The following is a 17087-nucleotide window of genomic DNA, read 5'->3' as shown; positions in this document are numbered from 1 at the left end:
CACTAAATTTTGGGCTAATTTGCTACACAGCAATAGATACACTACTTTGCAGAAAGATCAAAAGAAATAAGAAAATCAGGTCCCTCCTCACTATCTTTAATGTTTTTTCAATTACTATTTAATCATTAGGTGTTTGTTGGGCTTATGAGTAGAAATTTTTCTAAATGTCCGTCTCTTCCCCAGATCGGTGTGAATAGTCAGCGGGCTGCATTTCCAAGTAACAAAGCCACTATGGGTGGTATAATTCTAGCGCTAACAGCAGGTCCCACCATTTCTTCTGGGTCTTCTATTCACCAACCTGGTTTGGTATCCAAATACCTGAACTCTAGGTAGAGTTATTCATAACTGCTCTCTCCTAATACTTGGGAGGGCCGGCTCTAGATTTCTCTGCTCTAACAAATGATTCTTTGCTTCTTCCTCTCTCTGGCTTCTGCCATGAAGTAGGTGGTAATGACAGTTAGAACCGTCATCATTTCTTATTTCCTGCACATCAGTTTATGGACTGTTTGCCTCTCAAGCACCTCTCACGGATCCCCTGGGATTAATCAAGCCCTTAACAGAAATCCAACTTGGACAAATCCAAGTCATTCCTGGACGTATCATTGTTGGAACATTTAAGTAAAATAACCATTTTGATTTTTCTATTTCATACTGCATTTGCATTTTTCAAGACATTAAGAAAACTTTAGAAAACTTGACTTCTCTCAAGTTTTACTAGGAAGTATGCCTGCATGTGCTGCATATTTACAATTCTCCTACTAAAAACAAAACTAAATTTTCATGGCATGTCCGTCTCTTGTAATGTTAATCCTCTCCCGAAGTTTATTCTGTAGACACACCCTGGGCCCCTCGACTGGAATGACCTGCACATTGGGAAACAGAGAACGGTTGAACCATTCCTGGGCCCAAGGCTGGCAAAGTTGGAGATGGCAAAAATGAAGTTGCCTTTTTCCTCCTCTAATGAAGAACTGCTTCCCACTGACGTGTCCATTCCAGAGACAGAACTGACAGCCAACTCTCCATGAAACCTGAGGAAGTAGTTCTATAGTGTTACAGTTCTTGGGTCACTAAAGCCCTTTGTGATGCTTTGCTGCTGGCCAGGTTGGACTGACCTCCGACTGAATTTCAACTGGTCCGAAAAGACGGTAAGCGTCTACTTCTACTGCTGGCCAGTTCTAAGACTTGTATGCTACTCTCCACATTTTAATACTTGCAAAATTGGCATGTGTGTTACAACTGATGCTATCTCAGAGTTGATGTAATCTGGTAAATACCTGTTTTAAGCAATTCCATTATTTCAGACACAGGCATCTGAGTTTACTGCTCAGCGGAATGCGGAGAATCCTGATCATCTGTGGGAGAAGCAGTGGTGAGCGGAGGTTGTGGGTGGAGCCTGAGATGCTGGTTCAGGCCCTCCCCCAGAAGGTCAAGGTCAGTGTCAGTGCTCTGTGCTGGTGTTTCTCATACTGACACAGCTCAGATGAAGTTAAGCACCCGTTCGTACAATTTAAGAAATATACTAATGCACATACCAAACTAAAATTTGCTGTGGTGTTTCTAAGTTCAGTTCTGTATATTTTCATATTCTTTCAGATACTAGATGGCTATATAAATTGTAGGTTTACCAGAACACAGCTACTTCTATAAAAAATAAGTTTTATTAACAAAATGAGCTCACATTGTAAAATACAGATAGATGGGTTCATTTTGCTAATTTTGGGGGAGCATCTTTCTTATCAGGTACAGCACTGTAGACAGTAAAACAAACTCAAAGACTAGTTCCCCTGCCCAAGGCCTGTGAAACCATGAAAAACAGGTCACAAGTCCTCATCTTTTTACCTCTCCGTCCACTATTAACCTCCTGGAAAGCTGCTGTAGCTCTCAGCCTTCTCCTTGGCTTGTTGCCTCACCTGCCTGGCTACCTGAGAGAGGCAGGACTGGGAAGAAGATGAGGCTGAAGGTTAAAGGAAAAGCTCTTGCCTGAAACAGTACCAAGAAGCCAGACTGGGAGATTCTGGCCGTAACTCCTGAGAATGTTGCTCAAGCCAGAGACCACCACCACAGAGACCTGCCAGGCTGCATGGCCTTCCACCACTGGGTGCTGGGCAGCCACAGTGAAGGACTGCAGCAGGGTCTCAGGGAAGTGGAGATGGCTTTCGTGTTCCACTCAGAACTTCTGTAGGAATTTGAGGACAAGGTCCCGCAGGCGTACCCTGAGCATCTCGTCATTGTCGCAGATGATATGGGTCGAATCTTCCTCGATCTGGATGAGTGTCTCAGCTTCCTGCAGCAGGACGATATGGCCCTTGGCTGTGTCTTCCACCTTAATATCACTGAAGCCATGCTGCTCCAAAAGAAAAGGGACAGGAGGATGTTGGGTGCTCTGAAAAGCCAGAGGACATTTCAGCAACTGAGAGTTCTAAAATCACGCTTCCTAGAATTGGCTAAACTGAACATCCTAGAAACTGGCATTTTGGACACTCAGTGCAATTCTACAGACTAATCACAGGACCAGCTACAGCAACAGAATTCAAACTGAAGCCCCCAAACATACAAATATCTCATGCAAAACACAGCAGAATTCCTACAACCTGCTTAAGCTTTTATCTGAGGAGCACATCTAAGCACCTGAGCTCAGGAGCCTGGGATGCCAGGCTGTTCCGTACCAGCCTCCATACCACGCCTGTGGTCCCTGGTAAAACTCCATCCTGTCCCAGGAAAATGCCATGCTTCACAGCAAGATACCACTGACCTTTTGATGTGGCAAATTCCTCCCAAGGGAGAAGACAGATAAGGCAGCATATCAAATACTTCTCCAGGGCCACCTCCAATGCTAATTCAGAATTTTCTTACACATCACATGTCAAGTTGAGAAAGAAGAAAAGAAATGGAAAGAGGACTAATTTGCCTGGAAAGGACACAGGCTAGGTAAATGAACATGACCTAGGGAGATTCTCCACACCTGGCTCTGGAAATCTCAGTGTAGTTTGGGGCAGCCACGGATATTCCTCCTGCAAAGGAGGTGGGGCAGAAATGGTGGGGGGAGTAGCTAGGGTCGGGGCCTAGGGGTCAACTCCCGAGCACCCAGGCAGGAGAGCTAAACAAAGTCTTTCTGGGAAAGCAAGCTGTTTGAAGATTTTAAGAAACAAGTCAAGCGTGAGTCCCGTCAGCAGGGCCGGGGGGCGCAGCACGGTCGGGAGGAAGCTGCTACTGGTGTGATCACGGCACATGGAGCTCCCTGGGGTAATTCCCACGGGGTGTCCCCATGTCACTAGGGGCCAGGAGAGCCACACAACTTGGGGAAAGCCCTCCCTTCAGGGAAAATCAAACGACTACTGAAGAAAACAATTCCCAATAAAGAGAAAGCTTTTAAGATTTGAAAGACCTCAGCGACTGAGTTATTTAGTTTGGGCAAAAGGCAGTAAATAGTTTAACAGAAGAAAGTCTCTTTTCCTGTAATGATCTACTATAGTTGCAGTTCTTCTTGCAAGAAGCAACACGAATAATATTATCTTTAGCCAATTCCTCCTCTTTTCTATAAAGGATTCTATAATTCTGATGCCAAAACAGGGATCTCTGAAGTCCTGTGACTAAAGCCAGAATTACAAAATCTTTTCAGGTTAAACTTTTTTCTTTTTACTTGTAGTCATGGAATCTGTGCCTTGCGGGGAGCAGCCAGCAGGGACAAGGGGCGGGATGGCCGCTGAGCCAGTGCAGGCACCACCATCCTCCACAATGACTGCCTGCTTCTCTCTCCTCCCACCCGGTCTGGGAATCGCTGGCTCTGCTTCCTGAGTGCCTGCGGATCTGGCATCAGTGACCCCTGTGCCCCCGAGTCTTGCCCGAGACTCGTATCTCCTCTGACTTGGCCATGCTAGCTCTGACAGCAAGGGGTCTTCTCATAGGAAAGTGGGGCTCTAGAGGGGGCAGACCCTTCTTTCTCCTGGCTGTCCCCCTGCCCCATCTGTCACAGCTACGTCCTCGAAGAAAGAAAGGCCCCTCCTTGGTCTGGTTCCCACGAGAAGTGGGGGTGGGGGGCAGCCTGGTGCTGGGGGGAAGGGGGGCCCGCTCTCCTCTAAGTCTCCGTGGCCCTCGCCTGGTTCTGTCCCCGCCATGACCGAGTAGCAAGCAGATGCTGCAGGGCCAGCAGCGCAGACACTGGAGACGGCGAACAGCGGCAGCACGCGCTCCCGGGAGCGGGGCCGCGGGGCCTCAGACAGCGCACCCCATCCGCTCACCTTCTCCAGCGTCTGCACGAACTGCTCCACGGGGATAGAGCCGCTCAGCAGAGGCTTCAAAACCTTGCAGTCTGGAATGTCGTCACTGGCCCGCTTTCTCTTCTTGCCGCCTGTGGGCTGGGCAGGCCTGGGCGGGGGCTGGGTGGGAGGAAAACAGGGATCTCATCAAGGAGTCACCCGGGAGCCCGAGTGAAGCTACCCGGCCCACGGGACCCGCTTCCTGGAAGGGCCCTGGGCCTGCGTTCAGGGTCACCATCAGCTGGGGCTCCAGCTGGATTTCCACATAATGCACACAAGCTAAAGCCAACTATCCACATAGAATTAACACCTTATTCGGCAAAGATCTCTTCCTTTTATCAAAATCTATTCTTAATTTTCAGTTGACTGAACTCAGTGCTGTCTGCGTAAGGTCTTCATAACCCGTGTCGGTTATGAAGGGGCAGCAGCTCTGAGAACACTGGCTGTGGGGTCAGACTGACTGGCTACAGTCCTTCTGTCAAGAAAATGAAGGGCAGAGAGACTGCCTCTAAGACGGTGATAGTAAAGAGAACTTTGTGAGGATTAAATAAGACAACACCCAGTAGGGCCCTGGCCCGGGGTCCAGCGCACTTTAAGTGGCCGCTATGGGCATGTGATGCAGAGGAACAAGAGCGACACAGCCCAACCCTGAAGGGGGTTTTTCTCGGGGCGGGGGTGAAGACAAGGGCCCAAAGAGCTGCCCCCAAGGCGCACACATGCCATGAAGTGAGGCGCGAGGCGCTGGGGGGAGGGCCCCCACCTGCACGGGGTTCTTCCCGCAGGTCCGCTGTATCTCAGGGCCCTCGCCCTCCCCGACAATACCTGGAGAATGTGCTTGTTATCTTTAGTGTGCAGCACGGCCGAGACGGTTGCCAAGGAAACGCCAGGCTTGATCTCCATGGGTACCAGTGAGTCCGCAAGCTGGGAGCAAACAGAGGGGTTTCAGTCAGGCTCCCTGTAAACTGGGGGGACGAGGGTGCTGCCATCGTGCTGTGCAGAGGCAGGGGCTAGGAGGCCACACCGGGCAGCAGTGCCACCCCTGTGCACGGCCCAGGATTGGATGGTGACACCCAGGGTCAGGGTCACCCTGGCCAGCAGGCCCGCAGCACCATGTGCCCCTGCCAGTCTGGTGGAACGGTACCAGACGTCAGATGTCAAAACAGCCTTTAGTGATCATAATTATTCGTTTTCTTTTGAATTTTTATTTACATCACTGCAGTCTAAAATGACCAAATAACTTTAAGAAGTAAAAAAACTTAAAACAATCATTTTAATCAAAAATACATCACACACACACACACACACACACACACACACACACACACACACACACACACGGTTTCTCCTCACTCAAAATATACACCAAGTGCCGACTTTCACCTCTCCAGGGGACTAATGACAGGCAGGAAGGGCAGGGACAGCAGCATTTGGACAGACTGAGCTGTCTAATTCCTGGGAATCTGACTTCTCCCAAAGGTGAAGTACACAGCTTTTACCTGTGGGCCATCTCTTTCTCTAACACCAGAGTCTGATGTGTGCCCGTTCCTCTGCAACTTCAGAGTCCCCTAACCCAGCCACCAGTAGTGACATGTGATCTTACGAGAGGCCCTAACACTTGAGTTTAGTTGACTACTGTTCTTAAACGCATGCAGACCTCAACCTATCCAAGCCTCCTTTATTAAAAAAAAAATGCAAGATGCCATTTATGTAAACATGAAGATCAGTATCAAATGGGCAGAGGAAGCAGGTGAGGATATTTGAAATGACTGGCAAACGGATGTGAGGACTATTTCATGAACCAAAAAACGGGGGGTGGGGGGGTGGCCAAGATGGCAGAGTAGGAAGACCCTGAGCTCACCTCCTCCATGGGCACTCCACAATTACAACTGTAGATATAGCAACCATAGATGAGAATGATTGGAAGACTAGCAGAAAATAATCTTCCACAACTAAAGATATGAAGGAGTCACAATAAGGAGTGGGGCAGAGACATGGTAGAGTCAAGACCCACACACTTGGGTAGGTGGCCTGGCAGCCCCACCTACCAGTGTTCCTGTGGTAGTCAGCTCTGCCCTCAAAGGGGGTGACCCTAGAGCATATATCTGGTGACCAGAGGGGTGTGTGCTGCTGGGCCCCATAGGACGTCTCCTACAAAAGTCCAGTTCTCCAAGATTGGGAAATGTAAACAACTTACCTAACACACAGAAATAAAAACAGAATTAGGCAAAATGAGGAGACTGAGGAATATGTTACAAACAAAGGAATAAGATAAAACCCCAGAAGAACTGAGCAAAGGGGAGACAGGCAATTGACCTGCTAAGTTCAAGGTAATGATCATAAAGATGCTCAATGAACTTGGGAGAAGAATGGATGGAACACAGTGAGACGTTAGAAGTTTTTAATAAAGTGTTAGAAAATATAAAGAAGAACCAGAGCTGAAGAACACAGTAACTGAAACAAAAAATACACTGGAAGGAATCAAGAGTAGATTAGTTGACACAAAGGAACAGATCAGCACACTAGAAGACAGAGTAGTAGAAATCACCCAATCTAAACAGAAAAAAGAAAAGAGAAAAAATCGTTTAAGAGACTTCTGGGACAATATCAAGTGCACTAACGTTCACATAATAGGGAACTTGAGAATAGAGAAAGGGGCAGAGAACTGTTTGAAGAGATAATAACTGAAAACTTCCCTAACCTGGGAAACGAACAGACATGCAGGCCCAGAGAGTCCCAAATAAGATGAACCCAAAGAGGTCCACACCGAGACATATTGTAATTGAAATGGCAAAAATTAAAGATAACGAATCTTAAAAGCAGCAAGGGAAAAGCAACTAGTTACATACAAAGGAACTCCCATAAGACTATTAGCTAACTTTTCCAAAAGTATTACAAAAACAACCAGAAAATAATTAAGAAAATGGCAATAAATACATACCTATAAAATAATGATTTTAAATGTGAATGGGCTGAATCTGCCACTCAAAAGACATAGAGTACTGAATGGATTAAAAAATAAGGCCCATCTACATGTGGCCTACAAAAGACTCATTTCAGAAATAAGGAGAGACACAGACTGAAGGTGAAGGGATGGAAAGAGATATTCTATGAAATGAAAAGCTATACTCAGACAAAACAGACTTTAAAACAAAGACTGTAATAAAAGGGGCATTACATAATGATAAATAGGTCAGTCCAGCAAGAAGATGTAACATAAATGTATATACACCTAACACAGAAGCACCAAGATCTATAAAGCAAACATTAATGGACTTAAAGGGAGAAACCGAAAGCAATACAATAATATTAAGAGACTTTTAACACCCCACTCACATCATTGAATAGATCATCTAGACATAAAATCAATAAGGAAACACCTTAAATGACACATTAGACCAAATGGTGCGCATATATATATAAATATATAAAACATTCCAGCCCAAAGCAGCAGAATATACATTCTTTTCAATTGCACATGGAACATTCTCCATGATAGATCACATGATGCTAGGCCACTAAACAAGTCTCAGTAGATTTAAGAAGACTGAAATCATATCAAGCATCTTTTCCAACCACACTATGAAACTAGAAATCAACTACATGAAAAAAACTTCAAAAAACACGAAACACGGAGGCTAAGCAATATGCTCCTCAACAACCAGTGCACCAATGAAGAAACCAAAGAAGAATTTCAAAAATACCTGGAGACAAATAAAAATGTAAACACAATGATTCAAAATCTATGGGAAGCAGCAAAGGCAGTTCTAAGGGAAGCTTACAGTGAAACAAGCCTACCTCAGGAAACAAGAAAAATCTCAAACAAGCTAATCTTATCCCTACAGGAACTAGGAAAGGAAAAAACAAAACCCAAAGTTAGCAGAAGAAATTCTAAAGCAATGAAACTAAGAGCTACTTCTTTGAAAAGAAAAACAAAATTGATACACCTTTAGTCAGAATCATCAAGAGAAGAGAGAGAGGGACCAAACAAAACCAGAAATGAAAGAGGGCAAGTTAAAACTGACACCACAGAAACACAAAGGATCATAAGAGATTACTATGAACAATTACAGGCCAATAAAATGAATAAATTGCTAGAAATGTACAATCTCCTAAGACTAAATCAGGAAGAAACAGAAAATATGAACAGAGCGATTACCAGTAATGAAACTGAATCAGTAATAACAAACAAAAGTCCAGAACCAGCTGGCTTCGCTGGTGAATTCTACCAAAAATTTAAATCAGAGTTAACACTTATTCTTCTCAAACCTTTCCAAAACTGAAGAGGAAGGAATGCCTCCAAACTCATTCTACAAGACCAGCATCACCCTGATACCCAAACCAGACAAAGACAGCACACAAAAAAGAAAATCTCAGGCCAATATCACTGAGGAACGTAGATGAAAAAAGTCTCAACAAAATATTAGCAAACCGAATTCAACAATACATTAAAAGGATAATATACCATGATCAAGTGGGATTTAGCCCAGGGATGCAAGAATGGTTCAATATTCACGGAACAGTCAACAGGATACACCACATTAACAAGCAGAAGAATAAAAATCACATGATCATCTTAATAGACTCAGAAAAAGCTTTGGACCAAATTCAACATCCAATCATGATAAAAACTCTTAAGAAAGTGGGTATAGAGGGAACATACTAAATATAGGGCACATATATGTGCCATAGATGACAAGCACAGAGCTAACATCATACTCAATGGTGAAAAGCTGAAAGCATTTCCTCCAGGATAAGGAACAATACAAGGATGCCCACTCTTGACACTGTTATTCAACATAGTACTGGAAGTCCTAGCCACAGCAATCAGAAAAGAAATAAAAGGAATCCAAATCGGAAAGGAAGAAGTAAAACTGTCACTGTTGGCAGATGACATGATACTATATATAGAAAATCTAAAGATACAACCAAACTGTTAGAACTAATAAATGAATTCAGTAAGGTTGCAGGATACAAAATCACTATACAGAAATCTGCTGCATTTCCATACAGTATCAACAAACTATCTGAAAGAGGAATTAGGAAAACAATCCCATTTACAACTGCATCAAAAAGAATAAAACACCATGGAATAAATCTAACCAAGGAGGTAAAATACCTATACTTGGAAAATTCTAAGACACTGATGAAAGAAATTGATGACAACAGAAACAAATGGAAAGATATACTGTGCTCATGGATTGGAAGAATATTGTTAAAATAACCATACTTCCCAAGGCAATCTGTAGATTCAATGCAAACTCTATAAAAATACCAATGGCATTTTTTACAGAACTAGAATAATTCTAAAATTTATATGGAAACACAAAAAACACCAAATAGCCAAAACAATCTTGAGAAAGAAGAACAAAGCCCAAGGTATCACACTCTCTGAGTTTCAACTATACTACAAAGCTACAGTAATTAAAACAAAATGGCAGGGGCTTCCCTGGTGGTGCAGTGGCTGGGAGTCTGCCTGCCGATGCAGGGGACGCGGGTTCATGCCCTGGTCCGGGAGGATCCCGCATGCCATGGAGTGGCTGGGTCCGTGAGCCATGGCCGCTGGGCCTGCGCGTCCAGAGCCTGTGCTCCGCAATGGGAGGGGCCACGACAGTGGGAGGCCCGTGTACCGCATAAAAACAAAAAACCCCCAAAAAACCCAAAATGGCATTGGCACAAAAACAGACATATAGGTTAATGGAACAGAATAGAGAGCCCAGAAATAAACACATGCTTATATGGTCATTTAATCTATGATAAAGGAGGCAAGAATAAGCAATGGGGAAAAGACAGCCTCTTCAATAAATGTTATTGGGAAAACTGAACAACCACATGCAAAAGTCTCATGTCTTATACCATATAAAAAATAAACTCAAAATAGATTAAAGACTTAAATCTAAGACCTTAAACCACAAAACTCCTAGGAGAAAACATAGGCAATATGCTCTTTGACGGCAGTCTTTTATCAATTTTTTTTTTTTTTCTTTTTGCGGTACGCAGGACTTTCACTGCTGTGGCCTCTCCCGTTGCGGAGCACAGGCTCCGGACACGCAGGCTCAGCGGCCATGGCTCACGGGCCCAGCCGCTCCGCGGCATGTGGGATCCTCCCGGACCAGGGCATGAACGTGCGTCCCCTGCATTGGCAGGCGGACTCTCAACCACTGCGCCACCAGGGAAGCCCCAATTTTTTTTTTTTGGATGTCTCCTCAGACAAGGGATTCAAAAGCAAAAATAAACAAATGGAACAACATCAAACAAAAAGCTTTTGCACAGTGAAGGATACTACCAACAATACAAAAAGGCTGCCTACTGCATGGGAGAAGATATTTGTAAAGAATATATCAGATGGGGTTAATATCCAAAATATACAAAGAACTCATATAATTCAACATAAAAAACCCCCAAAAACCTGACTGAAAAATTGGCAGAAGACCTGAATAGGCATTTTCCCAAAGAAGACATACAGATGGCCAACAGACACATGAAAAGATGCTCAACATCACTATCATCAGGCAAGCGGAAATTGAAACCATAATGAGGTATCACCTCATACCTGTCAGAACAGCTATTATTAAAAACACAACAAATAACAAGTGTTGGCAAGGATGCAGAGAAAAGGGAACACTTGTGCACTATTGGTGGGATTGTAAATTAGTGTAGCTGCTATGGAAAAGTTCCTCAAAAAATTAAAAATAGAACTACCATATGATCCAGCAATTCCACTTCTGGGTATTTACCCAAAGAAAACAAAACACTAATCTGAAAAGATATACGCACCCCTATGTTCACTGTAGCATTATTTACAATAGCCAAGATATGGAAGCAACCTAAGTGTCCACTGACAGATGAATGGATAAAGAAGATGTGGTCTGTGTATGTACGTGTGTGTGTGCGTGTGTGTGTGTGTGTGTATGCAGTGGGATATTATTCATCCATAAAAAAAAAGGAATCTTGCCACTTGTGACAACATGGATAGACCTAGAGGGTATTATGCTAAGTGAAATAATATAACAAATACCATGATTTCACTTATATGTGGAATCTAAAAAACAAATGAACAAACATTAAAAAAAAAAAAGAAATACACTCATAGATACAGAGAACAAACAGGTGGATGCCAGAGGGGAAGGGATAAGGGGATGAGTGAAATAGGTAAGAGAGATTGATTTACAGGGATGAAACGTACATTACAGGAAACATAGTCAGTAATGTAATAAAGTCATATGGTAACAGACAGTAACTAGACTTAGTGTGATGATCATTTTGTAATGTATAGAAATATTAAATCGCTATGTTGTGCACCAGGAACTAACACAGCAGTAGGTCAATTATACTTCAATTAAAAAAAAGGGATAAAAAGAGAAAACATATGAAACCAGTGTGAAATGGTCCCACTGAGATGCGTGTGTGCTCTGAGCTCCTGACAATGCCCATCCACAAATAATCTTTTCCTTCCTACACTGTATTGTTCCCATCAAAGGATCAAAGGTCAGGTTGTCTGGCAGAACTTTAAAGTCAAAGAATTGGCTTGGGAGGTTTGCAGATAGCACTGTGGGAACCAAGCAGGGGAGAGGCTCTCCCTGGGCAGCCCCAGGAATAAATTCTATCTCCAAGAAGACTCTCTGAAGTGGCAGCCCTGCCACAAGGGAAGTCTACCTAGAGCTCACAAGACGACTCAGCCAGACACCTCTGCGAAGGAGGATGCATCCACCTACCACCGCAGAAATAGAATTTTTCTATTAGCGCATGCCCATCAGCTCTCCCACTTTGCAGCTACAAGGACCAAGAGGGAGGATTTACAAGGAAGCTGCACAGGACACACTTTCATTTGGGGGAGAAACAAGCATCCATTAGTAGTAGCAAAACCTAAAGAACAGCAGCAGATTTTAACCCCTTCACGTCCCACATGCATTTCCCAGGCAAAACCAAATGATACTTTTAGTTCTATATCTACATTCCACATACAAAGATTTATGTAAAAGAATGTTTCTGAAAGTATTATTTATAGTTTGAAAAAGCAGAAATAATAAATGTCCACCAGTAAAGGACCAGTTAAATTACGATGCATTTATGATAGACCATTATATACCTAAGATACTTTTGAAATATATTTAATGACAATATACTGTTACTTTACAAAGATATTATACGAGGTATGACTTAAACACACACACAGAGTGAACGCACAAAGCAAATACAAAAAAATTGGACAGTAATTATGTCTGGTATTGGGATTAGGACTGATTTTTTTTGTCTTTATCCTTTTTCTTCCCCCTTATTTTCCAAGTTTTCTAGAATGAGCAAGCTTATTTTTATTGAAAAATGAATCTTACGACAGAGTCATAAACATAAAAGCTTGAGAAGCCTGAGGGGCCTTAAAAACAAAAGAAGACCATCCAGAGTGCTGGTTCTCAGGTGTGGTGGCAGAGACCCCTGCGGCTCCTGAGGCTCTTTTGTAGCATCGAGGTCAATATGATTGTCATTAATAATGTTTTGCCTTTTCACTCTCATTCTCTCACAAGGGTTCACTAGAATTTTCTAGAGGCTACATGACTTGTATATCACAACAGACTGAAAGCAAAAGGGGACAGGAGAATCCAGCCGTCTTCAACAGGCAGACGTTAAAGAGATTTGCAAACATAGAACAGTGCCCTTCTTCTCTTTATCTTTTTTTTTTGAAACATTTTCCAAAAAAAGACCTTTTAGGGGCTTCCCTGGCAGCTCAGTAGTTAAGAATTCGCCTGCCAATGCAGGGGACACGGGTTTGGTCCCTGATCTGGGAAGATCCCACATGCCGTAGAGCAACTAAGCCCACGAGCCACAACTACTGAGCCTGCGTGCTGCAGCTACTGAAGCCCATGCATCTAGAGCCCGTGCTTCACAACAAAGAGAAGCCCACGTAATGAGAAGCCCGTGCACCGCAACGAAGAGTAGTCCCCCCCTCTCCGCCATTATAGAGAAAGCCTGCGTGCAGCAACGAAGACCCAACGCAGCCAAAAGTAAATGAAAATAAAAAAAAAATGTTAACGTCTAATGGGTTTATATTATTTTTTATTTAATAATTATTCATTTAAGAATTAAATATTTTTAAAATGTCTTAGTTTTAACTTCTATTATAGCAAATATCAATAGATATAACCTGCATACACAAAAGCTCTCTGGGGTTCTAATTTTTAAGAAGTCTTGAGACCAAAAAGTTTGAGGACTGCTGGCTTAGAGTACTGTAATCTAACCCTAAGCCTTCAAGCCCAGCCACTGTAAGACAGACCTTGGCCAGAAGGTAAATACCAGACAAAAATAACGCAAAGACACTGGGTCACAGCCTTTCACTTTGAGATGAGCAAAATGCAGAGGAAATGAAAAGCACAATCATAAAAACATATTAAACAACCAAAATAACTAGAAGTGGGGATGGTTAGTGCCACTTCTTTGCTACAAACCACAAAACAAAAACTTGGCCCCTTTTTGGAGGGGAACTTGCTTTCATCTCTCCCTCCCAATCAAAAAAAAAAAAAAGAAAACAAAATCCATCATCAACGCCAAACTACTAAAACGAAACAAAAAATTCCAACACAGGCAATATTAACCTGATGGGTTAGGCAACTGGAAGTCTAAAGCAAAGAGCAATTATTTCAATGTTCTAGCAGGAGGCTTCAGGAGGACAGCTGGTCAAAAAGAGCCCTGGCCGACCTGCAGGAAGACGGAGGTGACCCCCCAGAGACCAGCAGTGACAAACAGGTGGGCGTGGGGCAGGTCTCAGGGTCAAGGCTGCTGGTCTACTCCCACTGGACTTGAGGGAGGGGCTTCACGAAAGATAGAAGAGCGTGCTGTGCACTCCCCAAAGCCAATCCCTTCCTTCTCTGGCTCAGTGTCAGAAGGCATAAAAGAGGTAGATTTATCTTTTATTTTGGTAATTTAAAATGGGAACAGACAAGCTTAATGTGGACTGTTTAATCACGGTGAGGATAAACTTGGGCATGGGAAATGCCAGAAGCTTATTAGTAAGACTGTTTCTTTGTAGATGGATAGTAATTTTGCTTTTGTCTTTAAAAACTCAACATTCTCCCTTCTTTTTGCCTTTTGTATTGAAAACTGGCATATATGAAATAGGTCTCTTACACCAGCGGTCCTCAAATTTTAGCAAGCATTGGCTCCCGGGGAGGGCTGGCTGAAACCCAGACTGCTGGGCCTCACCCTGGAGTGTCGATTCAGCAGGCCTGAGGTGGGGCTGGAGAACCTGCACTTTTAACGAGTCCCCAGTGCTGCTGCTGCGGCTGGTGATGGATTACACGGAGCCCCGCACTGCGATCCCCACAGGAAGGCCGTGGGCTGGGTGCCCCATTGCCGCAGCGGCACAGATCAACTGGGGGCTCTACTCTCACTTACAGGACAAAATCTGTGACATATGTTAGGAATGACCTTTGGGGCACAAAGGGCACATACTGGTGATCACCTAGGTTTCCTCAGGGATGGAAAAGACCAGGTCTAATTGAGTAAGCGTACCTATCTCATAAGATGGGTGAGACAGTCCATGGGAAGTGCTGAGTACAGATCCTGGCCCATAGTGACACCTCAATAAACATATTATTTGCATTACAATTAAATGGGGGAGCCAAAGGGCTGGGCCAATGAAATATGGAGAAAGGATAACCTGGAATTCAGAGCTGAAAGAACTTTCTTTATTCTCTTGGGTCTCAGTAGGACGTGGCCTCAAAGGGAAGAGCAGAGGAGAGGCCAGTTCCCTGCTCACTGTCAGGTGTACTAAGGTCGTGAGGAAACTCCTGACACAGGTAGCCCTGGCCACCTCTCTTGTGAAGGAGCTGTTATCAGAGAGAAATGCAAGTCAGCTGCTGAGCCCAGATACCAGGGTGTGAGCAGCTGCTCTCACAAGCTCCAACGAAAAATGGCTATTTTCCTTTTAAAGAACTAGCAGACCACAAACATCCCAATGACACTCAAAGCAGTCAACCTGAGGAACCATACATATCTCTCCACCGGTTTACTGCTTACCAATAAGCAATAAACTGCCCCTTTAAAAAAATCACCTTTATAACTTTCCCCACTTCATCTCTCCAGCCTGGGCTCACAGGCAGCTCTTCTGCCCCCTCAATCTGGCCACATGCTGTTTGCTGAGGGGACACGTGCTGTGACGGCTCCCTCCCCAGGAACCAAGAGTGAAATGAAAATGGATGTGAAATGTGAACGATCATCTACTTCTATGTGTCTTAGTGAAAAACACGACCACTTGCTAGTTTTATCTAGCAAACAAGTCTTGCTAGTTTTATCTTGCTGAATCAATTTTCTCTAAATTAGTTACTGAAATCTGTTTGGATCTCCTTTGTCTATTGCTCTATTTTTTAAAAAATAAATTAATTTATTTATTGTTGGCTGCACTGGGTCTTCGTTGCTGTGCGTGGGCTTTCTCTAGTTGCAGCGAGTGGGGGCTACTCTTTGTTGCGGTGTGCGGGCTTCTCATTGTGGTGGCTTCTCTCGTTGTAGAGCATGGGCTCTAGGCGTGTGGGCTTCAGTAGTTGTGGTACGCAGGCTCAGTAGTTGTGGCCCATGGGCTTAGCTGCTCCGTGGCATGTGGGATCTTCCTGGACCAGGGCTCAAACCCATGTCCCCTGCATTGGCAGGCGGATTCTTAACCACTGTGCCACCAGGGAAGCCCCTGTCTATTGCTCTTAATTTAAAAAAGAACAACTCAGGTTAACTGTGGAAAGGACTGAATGTACCGGACACTGGGTCCCCATTGATGGCACCTGGCCTTGTTCCACCACCAGCCTTTGTTAGGGTCTTGGAAATGGGCAACATTCAGGGCCTTAGCCTTCAAACTCCAAGATCTGGCTACTCTTCTGAGCTCCAGAGAGAATCGGGGGACACTGCTTTTAAGTTTTCCTACTTCTTTTTCCTGTTTGCTAAAAACATGTTTAAGCGTCTCCGGCGGCAACAGCAAGCCAAAAGCAGCGTCCTCAGAGCTCGGCACACCGTCACTGTGGCAGCTGGGCCACACGCTTCCCACTGCCCCTCCCCACACCCGTCACTCAGGCGCAACCCACCTCAGCTGTCCCACATGCACGACATGCTTTTTACCTTTTTTCCCTATTAAAACAAGCTCAGATATCAGAGAACTAAAAAATATTAGACTTCAGTAGAATAAAATCTTTAAGTTATACTAAAATGCATGCAAATAGTAATCAAAGTTTACATTCCTTACTTTTTGGTTACTCTCATCTCCTCCATCTATCTCTGAACTTGGTGAAACTTGGCCCTCACTCATAAATGGGGTCCAGGAGGGACGAGGAAACCCACACCCTCAGGTGGTTAGGGACAGAGCTGACGCTGGCTTACCTGTTCTCCACGCTATGGCCTGCGCCCTGGCCTCCCGCACACATTAAGCTTTAATATAAGCAGTGCTCCAGCAGGCCTGAGGTTGATAGCTGTTACTTCATTACTGGAAAAATGAGGAGGTTCTGAAAATCCCACCTCTCTTCCCAGTTCCTTGCTTAAGGGTCGATGTGCTTTGGTTCATCCATGTGTGATACAAACCCCAAAGAAAGCCACTGCTGGGACGGCCTTCCGCAGACTCAAGTGGAAAACCCGGTCGTGACCCTGGGAAGCGGCACAGCTCACCTCTGGCATGATTTCTATCTTCTCATACCGACGCTTGAAGGGCAGGGCGAGGACCTCGGCGCGCCGATAGGACATGGCGGGTGGCTGGCAGTCAATCATCAGGTCTATCCGGTGGGACTGCGCTGGGGGCGGCTGGGTGTACTGCTCAGGACAGACCACGTGGAGGGGCTGAGGAACCAGCGTGACAGGGGCAGGTGGGGG

General features: G+C 44.4%; 1 protein-coding gene across 4 annotated transcripts in view; it reads right to left on the bottom strand.

Moving 5' to 3' along the window:
- Window positions 1-1138: 1138 nt before the first annotated feature.
- Window positions 1139-17087, bottom strand: part of INTS9 (integrator complex subunit 9) — a 109045-nt gene continuing 93096 nt past the window's right edge. For 2 of the 4 annotated variants that reach the window (XM_079925768.1, XM_079925770.1), the window contains 3 exons: window positions 16887-17054; window positions 5079-5177; window positions 3100-4376 (listed from right to left, as the gene is read on the bottom strand). In XM_079925768.1, the coding sequence (XP_079781894.1) occupies window positions 3918-4376; window positions 5079-5177; window positions 16887-17054 (726 nt within the window). In that variant the 3' untranslated portion in view covers window positions 3100-3917. Of the gene's footprint in view, window positions 1353-2150; window positions 2384-3099; window positions 4377-5078; window positions 5178-16886; window positions 17055-17087 lie in introns of those variants that run through there. The other 2 variants (XM_079925771.1, XM_079925769.1) reach the window with 2 other exon arrangements.

This window comes from Stenella coeruleoalba, assembly GCF_951394435.1.
Source record: "Stenella coeruleoalba genome assembly, chromosome: 7".
NCBI classification, from domain to species: Eukaryota; Metazoa; Chordata; class Mammalia; order Artiodactyla; family Delphinidae; genus Stenella; species Stenella coeruleoalba.
This window is presented reverse-complemented; position numbering and strand designations above follow the sequence as displayed.